The 20,075-nt window shown below is 34.4% G+C and overlaps 2 protein-coding genes and 1 non-coding gene across 3 annotated transcripts; all 3 read right to left on the bottom strand.

The window, feature by feature from the left end:
• Nucleotides 1–3,608: 3,608 nt before the first annotated feature.
• LOC142624130 (ribosomal RNA small subunit methyltransferase, mitochondrial) lies at nucleotides 3,609–5,221 on the bottom strand. The gene is made up of 2 exons (XM_075797638.1): nucleotides 4,624–5,221; nucleotides 3,609–4,513 (listed from the first exon to the last, which is right to left on the bottom strand). Exons 1-2 carry the CDS (start codon nucleotides 5,029–5,031, stop codon nucleotides 3,734–3,736), a joined length of 1,188 nt encoding a protein of 395 aa, XP_075653753.1. The 5' UTR covers nucleotides 5,032–5,221; the 3' UTR covers nucleotides 3,609–3,733.
• Nucleotides 5,222–9,547: 4,326 nt separating this feature from the next.
• Nucleotides 9,548–16,191, bottom strand: LOC142624379 (serine hydroxymethyltransferase, mitochondrial). The gene is made up of 16 exons (XM_075797942.1): nucleotides 15,888–16,191; nucleotides 15,718–15,768; nucleotides 15,444–15,530; nucleotides 13,966–14,087; nucleotides 13,749–13,825; nucleotides 13,328–13,452; nucleotides 12,959–13,051; nucleotides 12,772–12,864; nucleotides 12,468–12,665; nucleotides 12,243–12,347; nucleotides 11,591–11,656; nucleotides 11,346–11,423; nucleotides 10,965–11,076; nucleotides 10,773–10,883; nucleotides 10,445–10,612; nucleotides 9,548–9,728 (listed from the first exon to the last, which is right to left on the bottom strand). Exons 1-15 carry the CDS (start codon nucleotides 15,975–15,977, stop codon nucleotides 10,467–10,469), a joined length of 1,554 nt encoding a protein of 517 aa, XP_075654057.1. The 5' UTR covers nucleotides 15,978–16,191; the 3' UTR covers nucleotides 9,548–9,728; nucleotides 10,445–10,466.
• A 1,520-nt stretch (nucleotides 16,192–17,711) lies between these two features.
• On the bottom strand, nucleotides 17,712–17,785 carry TRNAN-GUU (transfer RNA asparagine (anticodon GUU)). The gene has a single exon. It is a non-coding gene; the product is annotated as a tRNA-Asn (tRNA).
• Between the last annotated feature and the right edge of the window lie 2,290 nt (nucleotides 17,786–20,075).

Genomic DNA, 20,075 nt, shown 5'->3' with positions numbered 1-20,075 from the left:
CATGAGAAAAAGAAAAATACTCAACTGGCAGAAAGAGTCATGAAAAGATTGAATATAACTTTGGGAGTGGGGGAGCCATTTTGATGGGAGCCAACTAGTATATTTTAAGGGCTGAGCAGATTCTCATAGTTCATATTATAAAGAATTGATAAATTTTGGGGGGCCATGTGCCTCTATCTTTGTCTACACCTAAAGTCTATTAAAAAATGGTCATGAAAAGATTGAAAATAGTTTGGGAAGGGGGGAGGAGATTTTTTTTTTGGGGGCCAACTTGTATGTTTTAAGGGTCCAATAGATTCTCATGGTTCATATTATAAAGAATTGAGAAATTTTGGGGGATCATGTGCCTCTGCCCCTTCCTACACCTAAAGTCTGTCTAGAAAGAGTCATCAAAAGATTGAAAATAGTTTGGATAATTTTATTACACTTAATTTTCTTTAGCAGAGACAAATAGGATTTAAATATTAACTTCACTGTTGTAACTATTGAATTATCAATAAATACAAGAAAAAAAAATAGCCCCACCTGTTTGAAGATCCAATTGTAAGTCCCACGTCTGGAGTTGGAAGATTTTTTTTTTTTATTTTTTTTATTTTTAAGAATCAAGTCGGAAGAATTAGATGCAAAGTTAAGTAGTTAACTTTAGTCATGAATGCATGTTCAACAGCATTAGCTAATTCACAATTTCACACCCAAATTTGATCTACAAAGTCACTTTTTTCTATTTTTATATATTTTTCAAATACACTTTCTCAAGAAACTCTTCTTTCCCTATCACATTTAACTTTTTTTTTTCTTTCATTATTTTTTATGTTCCTTTTCCAATGATCAAATTTTGTTGGCTCATACCATCTTGAACTTGGGTCATGTGTTGGGCCACCCTTCAAAATGATCATGTGCAAATTTAGAAGTGGGGGCACATGTTTGTAGTCTTTAGTCTCTTTGTTTTTTTATTGTGTTCCTAAAAATTTATCAAGAAAAATAGTTTCAATGTTTGGACCCAATGGAAAACACAAAATAAACAAAAACATAAAATTCACCTTACCAACAGTTTAATCCCACTAATCCACAATACCAAAACAAAATGTGATATCACAAAATATATCCAAAATCAATTAAAATTAATATTTTAAAACAAATTGGGGGGGGGGGGTTCATCCTTAGTTTCAGTGGTCCTATGAAGGTTAGGACATGCGGGGGTTGTTTTAGGAGCTTAGGGCTGATAGTGGGAGTGGGGGAGGGGCTCAAGTTGTGTTGAGAGAAGAAGCATAAATTGTTTTATGCTTGAGCCCAAGTATTATCCCTTTTACACCCCATGAACCAAAAATTTACAAGTTGACCAGCATTTTCTTTACATCAAACGCTTAAAAATGGGGAATATGTTATATCAAAGCAAACACAGTCTTATAGTATTTGTGGTAGATATGGGGTCCTTAAGTCCTCTTCAAGGCCGCTTGTGTTTAATTTAACACTTAGTCAACACGATGAGATTTTCTTTATTTGTGATATGGTTTGTCCTTTTGAAGACTCAATCTTGTTTGTCCATGGATTGGGCCTTTTATGGGCTATAACTAGGGGCATAGTCAGGAATTTTTAATTGAGAGGGCCGAATTATGCATTCATATTTTACTCATATTTCATAAATATATTGTATATAAAATTATCCAATTTAACATATCATAATCTTTCTAAACTTAAATGAATATATACAAATTATTAAATTTGCTATAAAGATATACAAAATATATTAAAAGAATAATTTAGCATATCTCATCAAAGCTGTGCTCTCAACTACGATCATTCCTTGAATAAAATTGATCTATTATCATCTTCATGATCTTTAATTAGAATATGATGGAACAATTTATTTAGGAAAAACCATAAAATTAAAATTTTAATTAATAATTTGTTCTCAATGGTATGGGCCACATTGCTTGATTTCCCTATTCAACTATTCCTTTAAGCCCAATAAACCAAAATTATTATTTCAAGACATAATTAACCACTAACAAACAATTACAAAGCAAATGAAATTTATTTTTTTAATATCATGTATTACATACATATGTATCAAACTCAAAACTCATTATACATGACATGGGAAATCTTTAAAAAGAAAAGTATATTGTGTCTTTGACAAACCCAAATGATCTTCTATAAACAAATCAATGTTGTAACAACTTATTTGACACCTAAATTCAAGCCCAAAAGTGGGGGTGGGGGGGAGATGATTATGACATGAGAAAAGGAAAAATACTCAATTGGTAGTACACACAATTCACAGTTTTAAACTTGAAGTCTAGCACGCATAGTTGAAAGAGTAAGAAAGAATGACTATTTTAAGGGCCCTCTAGTATATTTTAAGGGCCGAGCAAGTTCTCATGGTCCATATTATAAATAATTGAGAAATTTTGGGAGGCCATGGACCTTTGTCCCTATGTACATTTAAAGTTTATTTAGAAAGAGTCATGAAAAAATTGAAAATAGTTTAGAGGGGGTGGGGGGGGGGGGGGATTTTTTTTTTTAAATTTTTTATGTGGCCAACAAGTATATTTTAAGGGCCCAACAGATTCTCATAGTTTATATTATAAAAAAATGAGAACTTTTGGGAGGTCATGTTCTTCCGCCCTTGCCTACACTTAAATTCTATTTAGAAAGAGTCATGAAAAGATTGAAAATAGTTTGGGGGAGGAGGGGGGGAACTATTTTTATAGGGCCAACCAGTATATTTTAAAGGCCAAGTAGATTCTCATGGTCCATATTATAAAGAATTGAAAAATTTTGGAGGGCAATGTGCCTTCGTCTCTGCCTACATCTAAAGTCTGTTAAGAAAGAGTCATGAAAAGGCTGAAAATAGTTTTGGAGGGGGGGGGGGAGGCGCTATTTTTTAATGGGACCAACTAGTATATTTTAAGGATACAACAGATTCTCATAATTAATATCATAAAGAATTGAGAAATTTTGGGGGGCATGTGCCTCCACCCCTGCCTACACCTAAAGTTTATCTAGAAAAAACCATTAATAGACTGAAAATAGTTTGGACAATTTTATTACACTTAATTTTCTTTAGGAAAGACGCCTAGGATTTAAATCCCAACTTCACCATTGTAACTATTGAATTATCAATAAATAAATAAAAAAAATAGTCTCACCTGCTTTATGTGTTAATGCTTCCTCTTCTTGATAGTTTTTTATTATTATATTTTTTTGATCAACGTGTATGGTTCCAAACTCCGTCCACATATCCAAATGCATAAACATATTTTCAATTGCATCCCATTGTAGGCAATACCAGTTGAAACCCCATCACTCACAAGGGGAAAGAGTTGAACGAATTTGCATCAATTACCATCACCATTTTGGATACTCCAATAAACGGACTGGGGCCTCTTTTGCATGATGTCAATTTTATTTGTTTCTCAGGAAAGCATTGCATTCCATGAATTTTTTTTGTAATTATATATCTTTTGTTCATGTTGTCTGTGCCAGCAAATAAAAGAACATGATTAGCCGTCTAGCACCCAGGGGCATCTAAATACTCTAATAGCATCAAAATAACAACGTTAATGTATACTAGATTTGTCGTCTTTTTTTTAATTCATTCAAAATGATAAGCAAATAGAAATTTCACTACTGCCTGATTTTCCTGTCGGCAACATCCTTACAGTTACCAAACCTAGGAAGCATAGAAAAACAAAAATTGAACAAATAATAGAGGAAGAAGGTAGTATTGCTATGAACTGAAAGCTGCAGCAAGTTCTATATTGTCTGCATCCCTAACCCTAGGCTTTGATTGATCATGAAAATATATTCCAGCTTGATTGAATAATGCAAGTAAATGCAGTAACTCCTTGTTACACAGCTTTGAAGGCCTCTTAGCTTCAAAACCACCTGATTTTAGAACTCCTATGATCTTGTCCTTGAACACACTCATTTGTGTCTCTGAGCAAGAAGATGAATAACAGTCTACTTCATCACTATCCACTTCTTCATCATCATCATCAGCAGCAGTATTATTGCTGCAGTCATAATTGTCACCATTGTTGGCACTTTCAGTTGAGCAAGTTGTTCTGGACAGTCTCAACAATTCCAACACCTTCCTCTTCCCCTTAAATGTAGCACCCAGCGTCTTATTTTTCTTACCAAAACAGGTTCTCGTGAAAGCCGACCACTCATCCAGATTCACATCAGGAATTTCAGCTTTGGGACGGATAATAACCACGGAGGAATCAACCTTTGGACATGGAACGAAGTCCCTTTTGCTTACGTCCATGACAAACTCCACATCAGCCACCAACTTCACATTTACCGCCAAGCGATTGAACTCTGAATCACCAGGATTAGCCAACAGCCTCCGTGCAAACTCTTTTTGAAGGAGAAGCGTGGCGCTCCTAAATGGTTTATCCCCATATACCAACTTAGCCACCAAAGGTGAAGATATTCCATATGGAATGTTGGCCACTACAAGATCAAATTGAGGAAACTTAGTCTTTAACGCATCTTTACATATAACCTGCAAAACCCGTATGCAAGTGCAACTCATTCTCAATAATTGACTCGTGCACAAGCTCAAAACTTTCAGTTAGGCATTTCATCGAACATGTCATAGACAAGCTAACTTACAGTGAGTTGATCTTCAAACCCCTTCTCGGCTACGCGTTTGTGGAGAGTCTCAACCATTCGTTTATCGATTTCAACAGCAACAACCTTCCTGGCAGCTTGTAGAAGCCTCAGCGTGAGATTCCCGGTACCGGGTCCGATCTCAAGGACCGTATCAGTGGGTTTTATATGGGATTTTCGGACAATGGAGTCAAGGACTCGAGGGTTAGTGAGGATGTGCTGGCCCTTGCTCTTGTATAGATGTAAAGGCGCACCTTGATTGTCCTCTCTTCTATGAATGTTGTCGTCATTGTTGCTCTTGGGATGGCAACGACTACTGGATCTTGCATTGAGTTGACGGAGTGAGCGTGAGAGTGTGAGCTGAGTGGGAATGAAGCTGGAACTGGAAAGAGACCTTGGGAAGCGAAGCATGTGTAAATTTTTTCAATGCTCTATTTGGTGGTTTAGTATTTACCGTTTCTTTACATTTGAAATTCAGTTGGCTGGGAGTTTCGTCTGTTATAGGTTGGATTTGGATCAATGTCGTTTTTGGTTCTGACTATGAAGATTGAAGATTGCCAACGATTAATTAATAATGATGAGGCCCTTGCACCACTTCCGGCCGGGCGGTAAGTTTAGGGAAACGATTTTTTTACAATTAAGTTTGGCAAATGCACAAAACAAATTTCTAAGTGTTTTTTTAAAAGCATTTTTTTAGGGATTTTTTTATTACAAAAAAAATATATGGCATTCATTTTATGATAACAATGTAGGGAAATCCCTTGGCAATATCCAATATAATTACTTAATCTATATATATATATATATATATATATATATATATATATATATATATATATATATATATATAGATTTTTTTACAATTAAGTTTGGCAAATGCACAAAACAAATTTCTAAGTGTTTTTTTAAAAGCATTTTTTTAGGGATTTTTTTATTAAAAAAAAAATATATGGCATTCATTTTATGATAACAATGTAGGGAAATCCCTTGGCAATATCCAATATAATTACTTAATCTATATATATATATATATATCTCTATATTTATATATATATATATATATAGATTTTTTTACAATTAAGTTTGGCAAATGCACAAAACAAATTTCTAAGTGTTTTTTTAAAAGCATTTTTTTAGGGATTTTTTTATTACAAAAAAAAATGGCATTCATTTTATGATAACAATGTAGGGAAATCCCTTGGCAATATCCAATATAATTACTTAATCTATATATATATATATATATATATATATATATATAGATTTTTTTACAATTAAGTTTGGCAAATGCACAAAACAAATTTCTAAGTGTTTTTTTAAAAGCATTTTTTTAGGGATTTTTTTATTACAAAAAAAAATATGGCATTCATTTTATGATAACAATGTAGGGAAATCCCTTGGCAATATCCAATATAATTACTTAATCTAGGGAAATCCCTTGGCAGTATCCAATATAATTACTTAATCTATATATATATATATATATATATATATATATATATATATATATATATATATATATATATATATATATATATAAAACTGAAGTCTCTGAAACTCTCACAATTTTTCACGTTAACACTATTTTCTTTTTCTTTTTTCTTTTAGATTTTAGATTTTAGATTTTATATATTTATTATTTCTTTTCAACGTGTAATTATCTTATCAGTGTTATAATAGTTTAGTTTAAGTAAAACTTTATTAGATATATGTTTCAAGAGCTTGAAAATTCTACTTCAACTAAAATTCTATAACAAAATTTCAACAAATATATAATATAAAATCATTATATATATATATATATATATTTATATATAAATAACCCTTCTTTTACATTTAAAACACGCAGATCTCTATCTCTCTCTTTTTGAGAATTCTATAACAATATCTAAGTCCATACGGATCCTGCGTGAAGTCAAGTTGCTCAGGCTTTTACGACATCTTGATATTGTTGAAATTAATCGCATCATGTTGCCACCATCAAAGAGGGAGTTCAAAAACATGCATTTACATTGTCTTTGAGCTAATGGCGTCTGATCTTCACCAAATGATTAAAGCTAATGATGACTTGACCCATGTACATCATCAGTTTTTTCTTTATCAGATGCTACGTGCATTGAAATATATGCATCTAGGTAATTTTTTTAATATCTTATCTTTTTTTTGTGCTTTTCTTTAGTTTTAGTTTTTTTTTAGCTTCCGTGAAATTTGTGGTACAAAATATTTAGCATCATGGGTAATACTTAGCCTCCTATTCAAATTTGATAGGGTCTTCAATGTCAACTTTGATTATTTTTATTATCAAGTTGAGATTTTAATTGGTTTATCAAGCATTGGTTAGTTGAAAAATCTGATCCTCATATGCAATTGACAGATGATTACTAAGAGAGACAATCACTTATTATCAATAGAGGAGTTTAACAAGGTTTTGGGTGTGTGGAAAGCATGGCTTAATGAGTAGCAACATGAGAGAAGTCGATGGAGGGGAGGAGACTTGGAAGTTTTTGGACTCATTTTTTTTGTGATTATTTTGTAATGCATTATTTTGGGCATTGGGTATTTTGTTATCCAAGTAGGAAATAGAAAACCTAGGTATAAATAGTTGATTTGTTATTGTTGTTTCGTACTTCTGAATTGTTTCCATAGTTTGTAAGTGTATGGAAGGAATTAGGGTTATTTGGAGTGTGGTTTTTGGTGGATAAGGTTAGAAAAATATATAGAGGTAAGGTTTAGAATATATAGCAATGTATATGTAGGGATGATAGGCCCAGTAGTATATATTGGGCCGGGGGCCCGGTCTGAGGACGCCTAGTTGTCCGAGAACGGGTAAACGTTGTTATGGAGGTCAACATTGATGAATAAAGAAAGAGGTTTGGTCATGATGATCCGAGAAGGGGGTCCGAGGAGGGATGCTTCCTCGGCTGAGCGAAGCAAAGGTTAGAAGATACGGTCTACCATCCAGAATCAACATTATAGGAGTATCTGTTGATAAGGATATACATCGTTAAAGCACAGGACAAAGGAAAGTTATGAAATATCTAAGAGAAAGCTGTTGCCATTGCATTGAATGTTCTGTAGCTAACTTTTTAGCCGCATTAATGAGAAAGTGATACCTGAATAATAGTTTTGAGCCTTACAGCTACTCCCAAAGACTTCAGAAAGGTGCTGATGGGACAAGGATCAACACCAGCAATCTGATCTACACGTGGAGGGTAGAGATAAAAGAGGAAAGGGAGTGTAAAATAGAAAAGGACCCTGAGGAAAAGGATCGGAGGATGATAGAGAAAATTTTTGTAGAATCAAGAACAATATTTGTAATCAGTCCCAAAAGAAATAGATACAAGAATCAACCTCCTCAGATTGTGTCCGAGGACGACTTTCCTTAGATAAAATCAATTCATCTTTATTCTATTGTCATCTTGACCCACTATGATTGTTGTCTAAAATCATTAGAACTAGTTTTCTAATCCACTCTCTAGAAATTCATTGTATTGGGCTCTTTGGGCCTACTCTCTTTCTTCCTTTGGGCTTAGGTGCCAAATTGCCTCCCTAAAGTATAGATCATATGAAGTAGATATGAAATGCATTTTTCTGCAAGGAAATATATGGACTTAATTGAAATTTTATGTGATTAATAATGTTATTTTTATTTATTTATTTATGGATTGTGTCAACATGGTTGAGACTTCTATGCAAAATATAAATGGAGTAAATACAAAAAAGAAAAAAGAAGAAGCTAGAGGTAATAGATGCCTAAAATTATTTTTTACATTTGTTAATTATCTCGTGCGTTGCATGGGCTAGCGACTAGTTAAACCTAAACTCTAGCATGCTTGCACTTCCTTGTGGTATACTGCACAAAACCCCATCACATACCATTAAGGCCAACCGAACCCCTATTAGCATCTCCTTGGGCGAAATTCCAAAGGGAATCTTTGGACATATACTGATCTCCTTGGTTTTCTTCCTTGTTGTCTCTGTATTTATTGTTGTCACCTACTGATAGTCACCATGCATTTAATGCTAAATGACCCATTTAAACGGTAGGGATAGTAGGATTAGCCCTATACCCATCCCTCCATTCTCACAAAAGTAGGGGAGGTGGATAGAATCATCCTCCCAACCCCAATTTCTTGGGGAAAGGACTCAAGTCTCCTCTATAAATACCCTCCTACCAAGTTCAAGAGGGAGGCAGAAAGGGAAAGAGTGATCAACCTAGCAATAGACTCGAGAGATGTTAGTGTTTGAGCAATGTCCCTTAGTGAAAGGAGAGACACCTTAGTGTTCCAATTGTTTCTCTAACGAGATTGCTACTTCTAGATTTTAATGTGGTTCTCCTAAGTTAATACACATTGTGTTGAGTTAAATATCTACTGAATACAATTAATCTTTACCATTAGGCCAAAACACTAATGAGTTTCTTTTTGGTATAGGCAAGATTGAGCACGTCCTTTTTTTGACAACAAAATACTTTAACAAGTGATATTTCTAGTTGTTAAATTGACATATAGGTGGAGTTTGGATAGCGCGTCTACGTTTTGCGCTGCGTTTTCAGTCTTTTTTTTTTTTTTTTTCCCCAGCCGCAGTTGTTGACCAAGTCTTCCGTGAACAGTGCACTCGTGCACTGTTCACGGACCCACAAATTTCATTTTTCAGCAACTTTTTTATTAAAAATGGGTCCCGCAGTACTATTCACACATTTTAAAATTATTTTGCTACAGTATTTTTAGTTTTCAGTTTTCAGCAATAAGTTCTATCCAAACGGACCCATAATCACCTCAACAAATCCTCTTGGTAAAAGTCCCTGCAACTTTTGTCACCAAAGGGCTCTGCTGAGGGGATTTATGAAGGTAAATTTTCAATTGTGCAAGAGCATATCAGAGTTTGCCTTAACTAATTACATCATAGGGATAACAAGGTAGCTGCATTTCAGATCAAGGCTAGTTTGTGATATTGCAAAGCCTCAGTTAATATGTTTATATACGCTTTATGAATATCCAGAACAAGGTTTGATGCATTTATACATTAAGGCTCTAAATATGCATCCTTGACATATGGTCCCTCCCTTTGTCAACTAGGAAATCTCTCTTGATTTTTGCTTATGCAGCCTGTTCCCAGAAAAAGAATGCGCAGTTAGAACATAACTGAAAGTATATATAAACAGAACATGACGTGATCTGCCATCTACCTCATAAGTAATAATCAAAAGGATATTAAACAAAGACACTACAAAGATGTAGATAATGGAAGAGCAGAGTAAAGCATTACTTTCTACTTTTAGGTATCACTCAAGTCCAAATGTATCAAACGCTAGTTTGGGGCCCTGGAAATATGTTATATTAGCCCTCTAATGTGCAGAATACCTGCATGTATAGATCATTCTTGCAAATAATGTCATAATTACCTTTTCATTTTTATAGTATCAACGATGCTTTGAAGCCCAAGGACATATTTCACATTAAAATGAACATTTTTCAAAGGTAATCCTATCTACGACTCTCCATTTTTCTTCTCTGCATGTACTCAAGTACACAACACTCCTATGGACACATCCCAATGAACACAAAACTATGCCCCAGCCACAGAACCTGTGAGAGTTGCTGAACTTAACACCATGTTTTTCCCATAGAAGGTCCTATTTTCAGTCTCTTAATCATCAGTCAGATTGTCTAATATTCGTTACATACTTTGAAATTCTACCATTTTGTTCTTGATAATTTATTCTCAATTAAAAAAGGTACAAACAAAAAATATGATTTAACCCTACACAGTGGCCTCGTAAGCATGAATGCAAGACTCTAAAGATAATCAGGTGATAAGTTACCTAACACAACAGGATTTCTTTCTCAGTCCTTGTACTTCATGGTTTCTTTCTCAAAACCTATTGTGGGAAATTGCTTTGCATATGCCTCAACCTCATGGCGGAGCTTTGTGATCTCAGATTGGAAGTGAGGAGCAGACTGTACAGCCAAGAAGTCCTTCAACTTTGTTCCTGGTTTTTACACCACAATTAACCCTATATAAGCAGGATTCACGCGCCTAGATTTTCCCCACACCAACCATTACAAACACAAGCATGTGTGCATGTCCATATGACTGGTGATCAGACAAACACAAGACCAAGAAGCATGAAATTTAAATATGAAAGATACCTTTGGTTTCTGCCTTGATCTTAACCGCCAACTTCACAGAAGCGTCAAAGAATTCTGCTACCTTAGCAAAATCCTCCTCAACAAATCCCCTAGAAGTAAGAGCCGGGGTTCCTGAAGTTCACAAGAATTCATCAGGTTAAGTTATTAAGCAATAATTAAAGAAGTACAATCTGATAAATGAAAAGCCTTTACCCATCCTGATGCCACCAGGAACCATGGCAGATACATCTCCAGGAACAGTATTTTTGTTGGCTGCAATGTGAACAGATTCCAAGACCTTTTCAACTCTGGAGCCATCAATACCCTGTACACAGAAATTAATAACAGTTGTGTTAATTACTCATCCTAGGTCTATCTGAGAGAGTTGACATCTTTAATGCATTCTGCCAGGACACTTGGTATTGTCTTTGAACCAAAATTCAGTAGCAGATTAGTTTCAAAGTTGTTGTCTAATGTAAAGCACAACTAATTGGTAGTGTTGGTGATTTCATGAGACACAAATTTTAGTATCGAAGCTTCTCTAGAAAAGTCAAGAGATTAAAAAGAAAAAAAGAAGAAGGTTGCCTTGGTTACCTTGTTCTTTAAATTCACCAAAACAAGGTGGTTCTCAGTACCACCAGAAACTAGTTCATAACCCTTCTCAACCAGAGTCTGCAAAATTTCAACAATAAAATAATAGAAGCAAATTAATTAGAACCATCCATTGATGAGAGAACATCATATTAATTACAAAATCCAATGTAAGCCAACAAGGTAAATTTGTATCTACAAAATTTTGACTCAAGCATAAGTTTTGCTATATCTCATAAATATTATACCTGTGCAAATCTTGAGCAATTACTGAGAACTTGCTCTTGATAGGCTCTGTATTCTGGAGTTGTAGCCTACATCCAGGCAGATTAAGAAAATAAAAAGTGTGATTTTGAAAATATTGAAAAGAGCCCAAGTGAAGGACAAACTAATTTTATATATATTTTACCTCCCCTCCCAAAAAATAAAAGCGGGGTGGGATGGTCCTTAAAATTTCTTTTTAAGCACATTTTTAAAAGTATTCTCATTTTTTTTCCCAACCAATTTGGCACTTCCACTCTCATTCTGTGAATCTCATAAAATGTACCACGAGCTTCAGGCAAAACACTATTCATGCAATAATGCCTTTGCACCAGCATGTTTCAACTGCCCCATCAAACAATATGAACCTAGTACCATTTAGAATGTGCAATAAAGGAAAAAAAAAAACCAGAACTCACTTTGTTGGGAACTTCAACATTCAAAATCAATTTAATGTCAACTATAGTATGCATTACTATGAAACAACCTTTTTTGGGGTTGTAGTCACAATGCAACCCAAAAAACCTCAATTCTAATAAAAATTGTAAGTGGTGTGGATTCCTTTCTGCTGCAAATAATTGGAACAAAATCTACTATTATGGAAATAATGAAATGATGACAATCTTATTAGCTGCCAACCTGTTTCAATGCAACTGCTAAACCAGAAATTGTGTGGTTATGTGGGCCACCTTGAAGCCCAGGAAATACAGCCTGATTTATTTTGTCTTCGTAATCATATAATACCTTCAGGAAAAGCAAAAAGTATAAAATTTTGATTTATTTCATAAAATTTATCACAATATTAGGGGAAAAGTAAATTATAATAAGTAAAAAATGGGGTCGACATGGCAAGATCAAATATACCTCTTTCCCTTGTTTGTTAATCTCTTTTACCCCCTTCCTGAAGAAAATCATTGCTCCACGTGGCCCACGAAGTGACTTGTGAGTTGTGGTGGTCACTACATCTGCATACTCAAAAGGAGATGGGATGACACCAGCTGCCACCAGCCCGCTAATGTGTGCCATATCTGCTAACAATATAGCTTTCTGTTTGTCACAGACCTATCAAATAGCAAACAAATGTTACCTTGGATTCTCAAGACAATCATTAGCTAAAAACCATATACACTAATGCACAATAATTTCTTGATAGAGATCAATATATTACCTTACGAATACGTGCATAATCATATAGCCGTGCATAAGCACTAGCACCAGCTACTATCAACTTTGGTCTGAATAGTGTGGCACTTTTCTCCATCTGTAATTCACATCTTTTCATGTTACACAATTTACTCTTACACATAGATATGGGGGATTTGAAAATAAATAAGGGAGTTGGGCTGCAAAGCTACCTGGTCATAGTCAATATAGCCAGTGCTCTCATCCAATCGATATGGCATTGTCTCAAAAAATATAGAGACTGCAGATATCTTTTTGGTGTCAGTCTGTACAGCAGCAAAAGAAGCAATGTAAGGTTATAAGACAAGCCAAAAATAGTGTCACAAACAAGGAGAGTTAATAAAAATTTGTTACAAGACAAAAAGACTAAATCCACTTTAAAGTTCAAAACTCAACAAGATTAAATTTTATGATCATCGTACGCTACACAGCTATGACAACTTCCCAAATAAAAGAAATGTTACCGAAATTTGGGGAAATGATGCCTACTGATCTTCAAGGGAGATAAAATCCAAATTCATATATATGAAAGCTGTAAATACCTGATATCCATGGGATAGATGCCCACCATGAGGAAGATCAAGTGCCATGATTCGATCATGAGGTTTTAACAACGCAGTGTAAACTTGAAAATTGGCTGGAGAGCCAGATAGAGGCTGCACGTTCACTACAATGACAAAGGTGATATGAATTTAGGAGAACTTGTTATACATCACACACTAAGAAAAGTCAAGCCCATTAAAATTCCTATTAAGAAACCGTCCAAATAACACATCTCCATTTGCCAGCAAACCTAAAATTTAGTAAGTTACTTCTTATCATGTCCATGAGACATAAGAACAGGTAATTTCATGTAAAATTCCATCCCTAAACATAGTTACAGCTAACCATTTATTTGATTCAGAAAGGTTTTGAGACAAATTTCATGCGCATGTATCAGCAAGAACAGTAGCGCATATTCACCTCCCCATTTTGCTGGATCCAAACGAAATGCTTCCAGAGCACGCTTCTGGCATAAGGATTCTGCCATGTCAATGTACCTGAAATGTGAGGGAGTTCCATGCTTATCTGTGTCAAAATTTAACCGGGAAGTTCAAAAATAAAAATTTAAAGGGGTCAAAAAAATGCTAATCACAATCCATGACAAGCACAAGCAAGGGATGAAGAAGACTCCACGTACTCATTTCCTCCATAGTATCTAGCTCCAGGATACCCTTCACTGTATTTGTTAGTCATGATAGATCCAACTGCTTCCATTACAGAGACAGAAGTGAAGTTCTCTGAGGGAATGAGTTCTAGCCCCTTTACCAACACAATAATGAATTCCAATAAGATATTAGATTACACAATAAACTGTAATTACACATTTGTGCAATAGCAAAACCCCTAATCCTTCATCTATCACCTAGAGTATGAAAGAAAAGAAAAAATTTAATTCTATTCTTAAATTTTTCCATAAACCTAAGACAACTATGCGGCTTAAATGAATTTTGTTTTTCACACTACTTTACAAAAGAAAATAAATAAATTCAATATTATGTTCTCACATAAAGGGTACAAAAAACTAAGAATTTATTAACTTTTTAAATGAATTACACAAACACATAGAAAGTTTCACCCCTCCACAAAAAAAGAAAAAAGAAGTTAGGTATTGTGCTGGCAAATCCATGACAATGTAGGTCTTGATTGAGTTGTAACATTGTAAATCAAGTTCAAGACCAAGTCTAAGATTCAGCTCAAGATAATGGCAATTGCGGTTTTTAAAAAAAAAAAATTTTATTCTCTCTCAATCGACTTGTAAATAAGCCTCTTTCAATCAAGGATTGGGAAACCTAAGTCTCATCAAGCTGACAAGCCCATTAAGCGTCCGTTTGGGAATAAATTATTTAGCTGAAATTGAAATTTTTTTGCCAAAAGTACCGTAAACAAAGGTAAAAGTTACTTGAAATAGTACAGTGAGACCCATATATAGTACCAAAAGTGCAGTGGGACCTATGAATAATAACAAAAATAAGCTAAATAGTAAAAAAAAAAGCTGGTTTTTTAATTTGTGCCAAAATGCACACTTATCTAGTTGTTAAGTGGGACTTTGTGCTGTACATGCTAAATTATATAAGAGCACATAATAGTTGATGAAAATAGAGGTTTAGACAGCTTGTGCCATGTGCTACAGAAGAGAAAACGCTAAACCTAATTTCACAATATGAGTTCATAATTCAAACCTCAAGAGGAAGCTTTTGTTTGGCGATCAAGGCAAAAGCTACAGTGTTTTACCTATTGTACAACATGGAAGAGTTTTCAAAGTGGTCATTGAAGTCACAGATGCATTTCTTGCTAGAGATTCCAGATTAGAAGAGTCCAAGTAGCTTGGAGCAGTGTGGGGTCACATATATAAGTACTGCTACCAAGGGTAGCAATCAGTTGTATAAATTTCAATTCTATTGGGTTGGTGACAACGTTTTTTCCATTAGAATTGTCCATTGGTTTTTCAGTCCGTAAACAAATTGCCTGTGTTGTTTATTTTACTGCACTTTACATTATATGGTGATTTGTTTACCGGAATTTGAATTAAAATCAACCTCAAATGTATGAGTTGTTAATCAAACTAACAAATGAGCACAATATGTCCAAAGATTAACAGAGAATGAGTAAGCGTACCTTCCATTGTCTAGCTTTCTCTAGCTCTATAATGTTAGCAATCTCGGGATCAACAGCCTCCAGGGGAGCATTCAATTGCTTCGGCCACTGTATTAAAAAAAAAACACTAGTAAGGGATAAGTAATAGTAATACAAAAAAAAAAAAAAAAAAAACAGAGCAAAGTAGGCCTAGGAAATGCAGTGAACACGTACATGTGTAATAAAACATAAACAGAAGTGCATATATAATAAAGCTATGGTGGAGTGGAACTGGAGATTAAAGAAATAAGCTTACAGCGACACGGGTTTTTTCCTTCTCGTACACAGCCTCGTTAGGCAAAGATGACTATCAATTATGAAACAAAACCAACGACAATAAGTTGTAAGAAAGTTAATGTTTAGGAACAGGAACACAAAGAAAGAAAGAAAGAAAGAAAGAAAGAGAGAGAGAGAGAGAAAGAGAACCATGTAATAGAGGGAACCGCCATTGAAGAGAGGGCGAATTGGCTTGTCAATGGATGAGGCAAGCCTGCGAAGCGCCATTGCCATTGCCATATCTCTGTCTCTCTCTCTCTCTCTCTAAAAGCTCTCTATCTCGCTTTGTTAATGTATCGGGGTGTGTGTGTGGTATATGGGGGTGGTGAGATTTTGGGTTGGGATTTGTCGCTGCCCGAGGTTTGGTTTTGGTGGTTGCTGATGTATTCGTTATCCCACTCTCTGGCTCTGGTTCCTCTTAGCTTCACAAACAGAGCATAGTCGCAGGGCCCCACCATATCTATTTCCTTCACCTTTCTCTTTATATGACATGAATTTTTGTGATTAATGGATTTGATCAATTAGACAAAGTTTTACTCCAAATGACAATTTTGATAATCTATAAAATTATAATGGAGATAGTTCATTTGATTTGACTCTTAAAATTACATGCTGCAACGAAATTTAAATACACAACTTTTTTTATTTTTTATTTTTTGCTAATCTCAAATACACAAAACTTTCTTTTAAATTGAATTTGATTTGGAGAAAATTCTGTCAGATTAACCCTCGCGTCAAGGGTGTCAATTCCCTGTTACAAAAAAAAATTATGAACTCCAAACACATGACAATCTTGTTATTTCTTGATTTAATATATGCATTGAATTATGGATTCTCTACAATACTGTATGGATGACTTGTGCTCCCTATATCTAGAGGTTATATAAGTTGTGTTGATATGGGTGTCAAATAGCTTAATAATTCATAAACTCCATAAGAAATTTGCCAAAAGGAGATGGTTTTAAGTGAGGGGAAAAGACTTCCTCTTATTGATGAATAAAAACAAAAATTCCAATACTAATGATAACAAAATATAATCAAAATTTGAATTATAATGGTACTTTTTCATTTATACTTAGTACTTACTATTGTAAAAAAATAAACAAAAATGAAATTTTGTATGTTTCATGGTTCATTTTAATGAATGTTTTTAGCCAAAATTTTATGTGTAAGATCACTTGCATGTTAAAATGACATAATGAGTTATTTTTAATCTTGTGCATTTAAGAGTCTTGCATTAGAAATTTTACTATATCAGTGAAATTATTTTATAATTGTTATTCCAGGAGCAATTATATAATTTGATTGTATTCATTAAGAGTCAAAATTAATCTGAGCATATATTGATGCTTTGTTGAAGGTCAAAAGTGATCAACAACTTGAATAAAAGACTTAAATCTAAGCATAAGCTCTAAACTTATTGTAGATTCCATTTAACTCAATTTGTAAAATCGACATATATATTAAAATTTTATTGTATTAAAAAAAAAAAAATAAAACTCGAGAACTTGTTTATCCAACTGCTTATGCACAATAAGACATAATATATAAATGAAATAATTATTTAAAATTGTGGACTAGAGATACAACACCACCAAAACCAGCCATGAAAACCCTATCCGATCTTCACATTTTCTTAGCCACAAAGTGAGGCCTAAAGATATAAACATGATAGAATGCGATGTTTGAGAGACAAACTTGGCCACCGATGCATTTTGAATACTTCCTCTTCTATCTAGGACCTCTACCAACGCAATTGTGTGTCATTTTCTTGGAGATTGCACTCAGAGTTGTTAAGACATTACAGCCAAAACCCAGAAGGCTCTTACAGTTAATTAGCACGGTCCATAATTCTAAGCCCACAACTGGCCGGGTTGGTCCAGAAAAGAGGCCCGATCTTTGTGGGTCATAACTCATTAGGATACGAGCTTGGGCTTTGTGGTTGAAGAAGAAAAAGAAAAGAAGATCTTATGTCGCTAGAAGGAGGGCTTGAACCTCCGACCTTGTGGTTAACAGCCACACGCTCTAACCAACTGAGCTATTCCAGCTTGCTGATATAGCTCAACATTAATAATAGTTATATAGTTTGAGCCAAATATACCGTGGCATACTCTGCATGATAAAAATTAGAATAATCCACAAACTCTTTTAATAAGATGGGACAAGAAGTACAAGAAGAAGCTCAAAATTTATGACATTTTGAGGAGTCATAAATTATACGAAAAGGCAATGAAGAAAGCAGGTAATGTAATGTCATTAAATTCAACAAATTTTATTGGGTGATGGTTTAATGCAACATTCATCTGTAAGAGAAATCAAATAAATGTGTCTTGGCCGAATCCTCGAAATTCCATTCATGGATTCCAATTTCCACACAGGGTGGGATCCATCCTCTACGACTATGAGAGTGGAAGTCTGTCAAGCAATTGTAATAATTTCACTACACTTTATAGTAAAAGAATAAAAACCCTTTTTAACTAGACAAGTCAACCCTTGTCACCTCTTTCACTCTTACTTCTTCCATCCAAGATATAATTTCACTCACTTTCTCATTTATGTCCACTGAATACTTTTGTTTGAGGACACGCATCCTATCTGCATTCAAAATCTTCATAAAAAGTTTCATAAATTTGAATTCATAGGTCATGACTACATTACACGAGTACACGCACAATTGTTTAAACAATAAAGAAGTGGGTGGGGGGAGGGAGTTTAATTCTAATCGGGTTTAGAGAAAAATTCCCTCACTTTGTAGAGATTGATACACCATTTATGTCTAGTTTTAGCCTCATGATTTATTTAATAAGTTATGTAATTTATTTGAATAATTTATGTGGATAATTTTATAAATCTTCACATGATGGGGTAAAATTTTTTTTTCGGAAAACTTAAAAAAAAAAAACTAAACGAAACACATTAATAAGGCTTCATTTGTTTTGCTGTAAAATGTTTTCTTTTTTGGTATTTGGTTATGTTCCTAAACAAGTTTTTTGGTACAACGTAAAAATTGAAAAAAATTTCCTATCTCATAATCTAATCCACTAAATCTCATGACCCGCTAGATTGGTGCAAACCCTATTAGAACCGCACTCAAAACAACTAGATTGGTGCAAAATCAATTGTATCCATACACAAAATAACCAAATTGGCATACACTCGGCTAGATCCACACATAAACCATTGGAACGTCGACTATTTATGTTGATTGCAAAGTCCATCAAGCTGAGTTTTCTAATGAGCGCCACCTCCCAACTAGCCACCATTGGCGGCCACTACTCATCCCGTGCCATTGCACTAATGACCTTGTGCCCCATTATCAACATCTTTTGTGTGCGAGAAAGAGAGAAAGGAGGGTAGGGGGATTTTTGCAAGAAAGTCGGAAAAGGGGTGGTTGCTTGAGCCTTAGTTTGGAAAATGTTTTATAAAAAAAGTTTTGGTAAAATATTTTACAATTTTTACAACTGTGTTCTTTACTCAAGAGAAAATGTTTTTTTTTTTTAAAGATTAACCAAGGTTTTACAACAAAACGACCACTAAAAAATGTTGAAAATATTTTTTGAAAAACATTATACAATGAAACAAATAGAGTCTTACCAAGATTGCAATAAGCATCATCAATAGTAAAATTTCTAACTTTATTAAATACTCAAGTAAGATGATCTTGAGGTTGAGGTAGTCTAGGGGGCTTAGTGGAATATTCTTGATGGTACGAGTTTAATGAGGGAAAAAAGATACTATATCCATTAAATTAGTCCACCAACAATGTGATTATCAATAAGATTAGCTAGATGACACACACCAAATTACTCTCTCTCATTTTGGGCTCACTAGTCACTACCCTGAAGGTAGATGGCGTGGACAATCATCCATCTTTGCAAAAGATTACCTTAGTCCGTGCATGAACGAAGACTTCATTGTTACATCATTAAATAACAAAACATATAGATTTTTTATTATTAAATGATAGTTATGATTGTGTTTGAACTTATGATTTTCTATTATATTTTCTTAGAGTGGAGGAAAATTAGACTGATAGTTGACGCATATGTCAGTTAAGCTAAACAAGCAGAAGCAGTATGCCACATCTGTAAGATAGTTGCAGTTAATAATTAATCTTTTGGTTGAAGGCAAAGGGATAAAAGGGAATCCAAGAGAGTCAGAAGAAGATAAGCAAAGACATGGAAGTGCTGACATGAAATGAAATTCTAGGGGCTAAAATGTTTGTATATGACTTTGTCCACTGCTTTTATCTGTTCCGTTACAGGATTTGAAGAAACACGACAAGCAGCAAGTCCCCACAAATTTCGGTTGCTGTGACTGGTGCTGTTGTTGTGGTTG

The sequence above is a fragment of the Castanea sativa genome, chromosome 2 (assembly GCF_040712315.1).
Source record: "Castanea sativa cultivar Marrone di Chiusa Pesio chromosome 2, ASM4071231v1".
NCBI lineage: Eukaryota > Viridiplantae > Streptophyta > Magnoliopsida > Fagales > Fagaceae > Castanea > Castanea sativa.
This window is presented reverse-complemented; position numbering and strand designations above follow the sequence as displayed.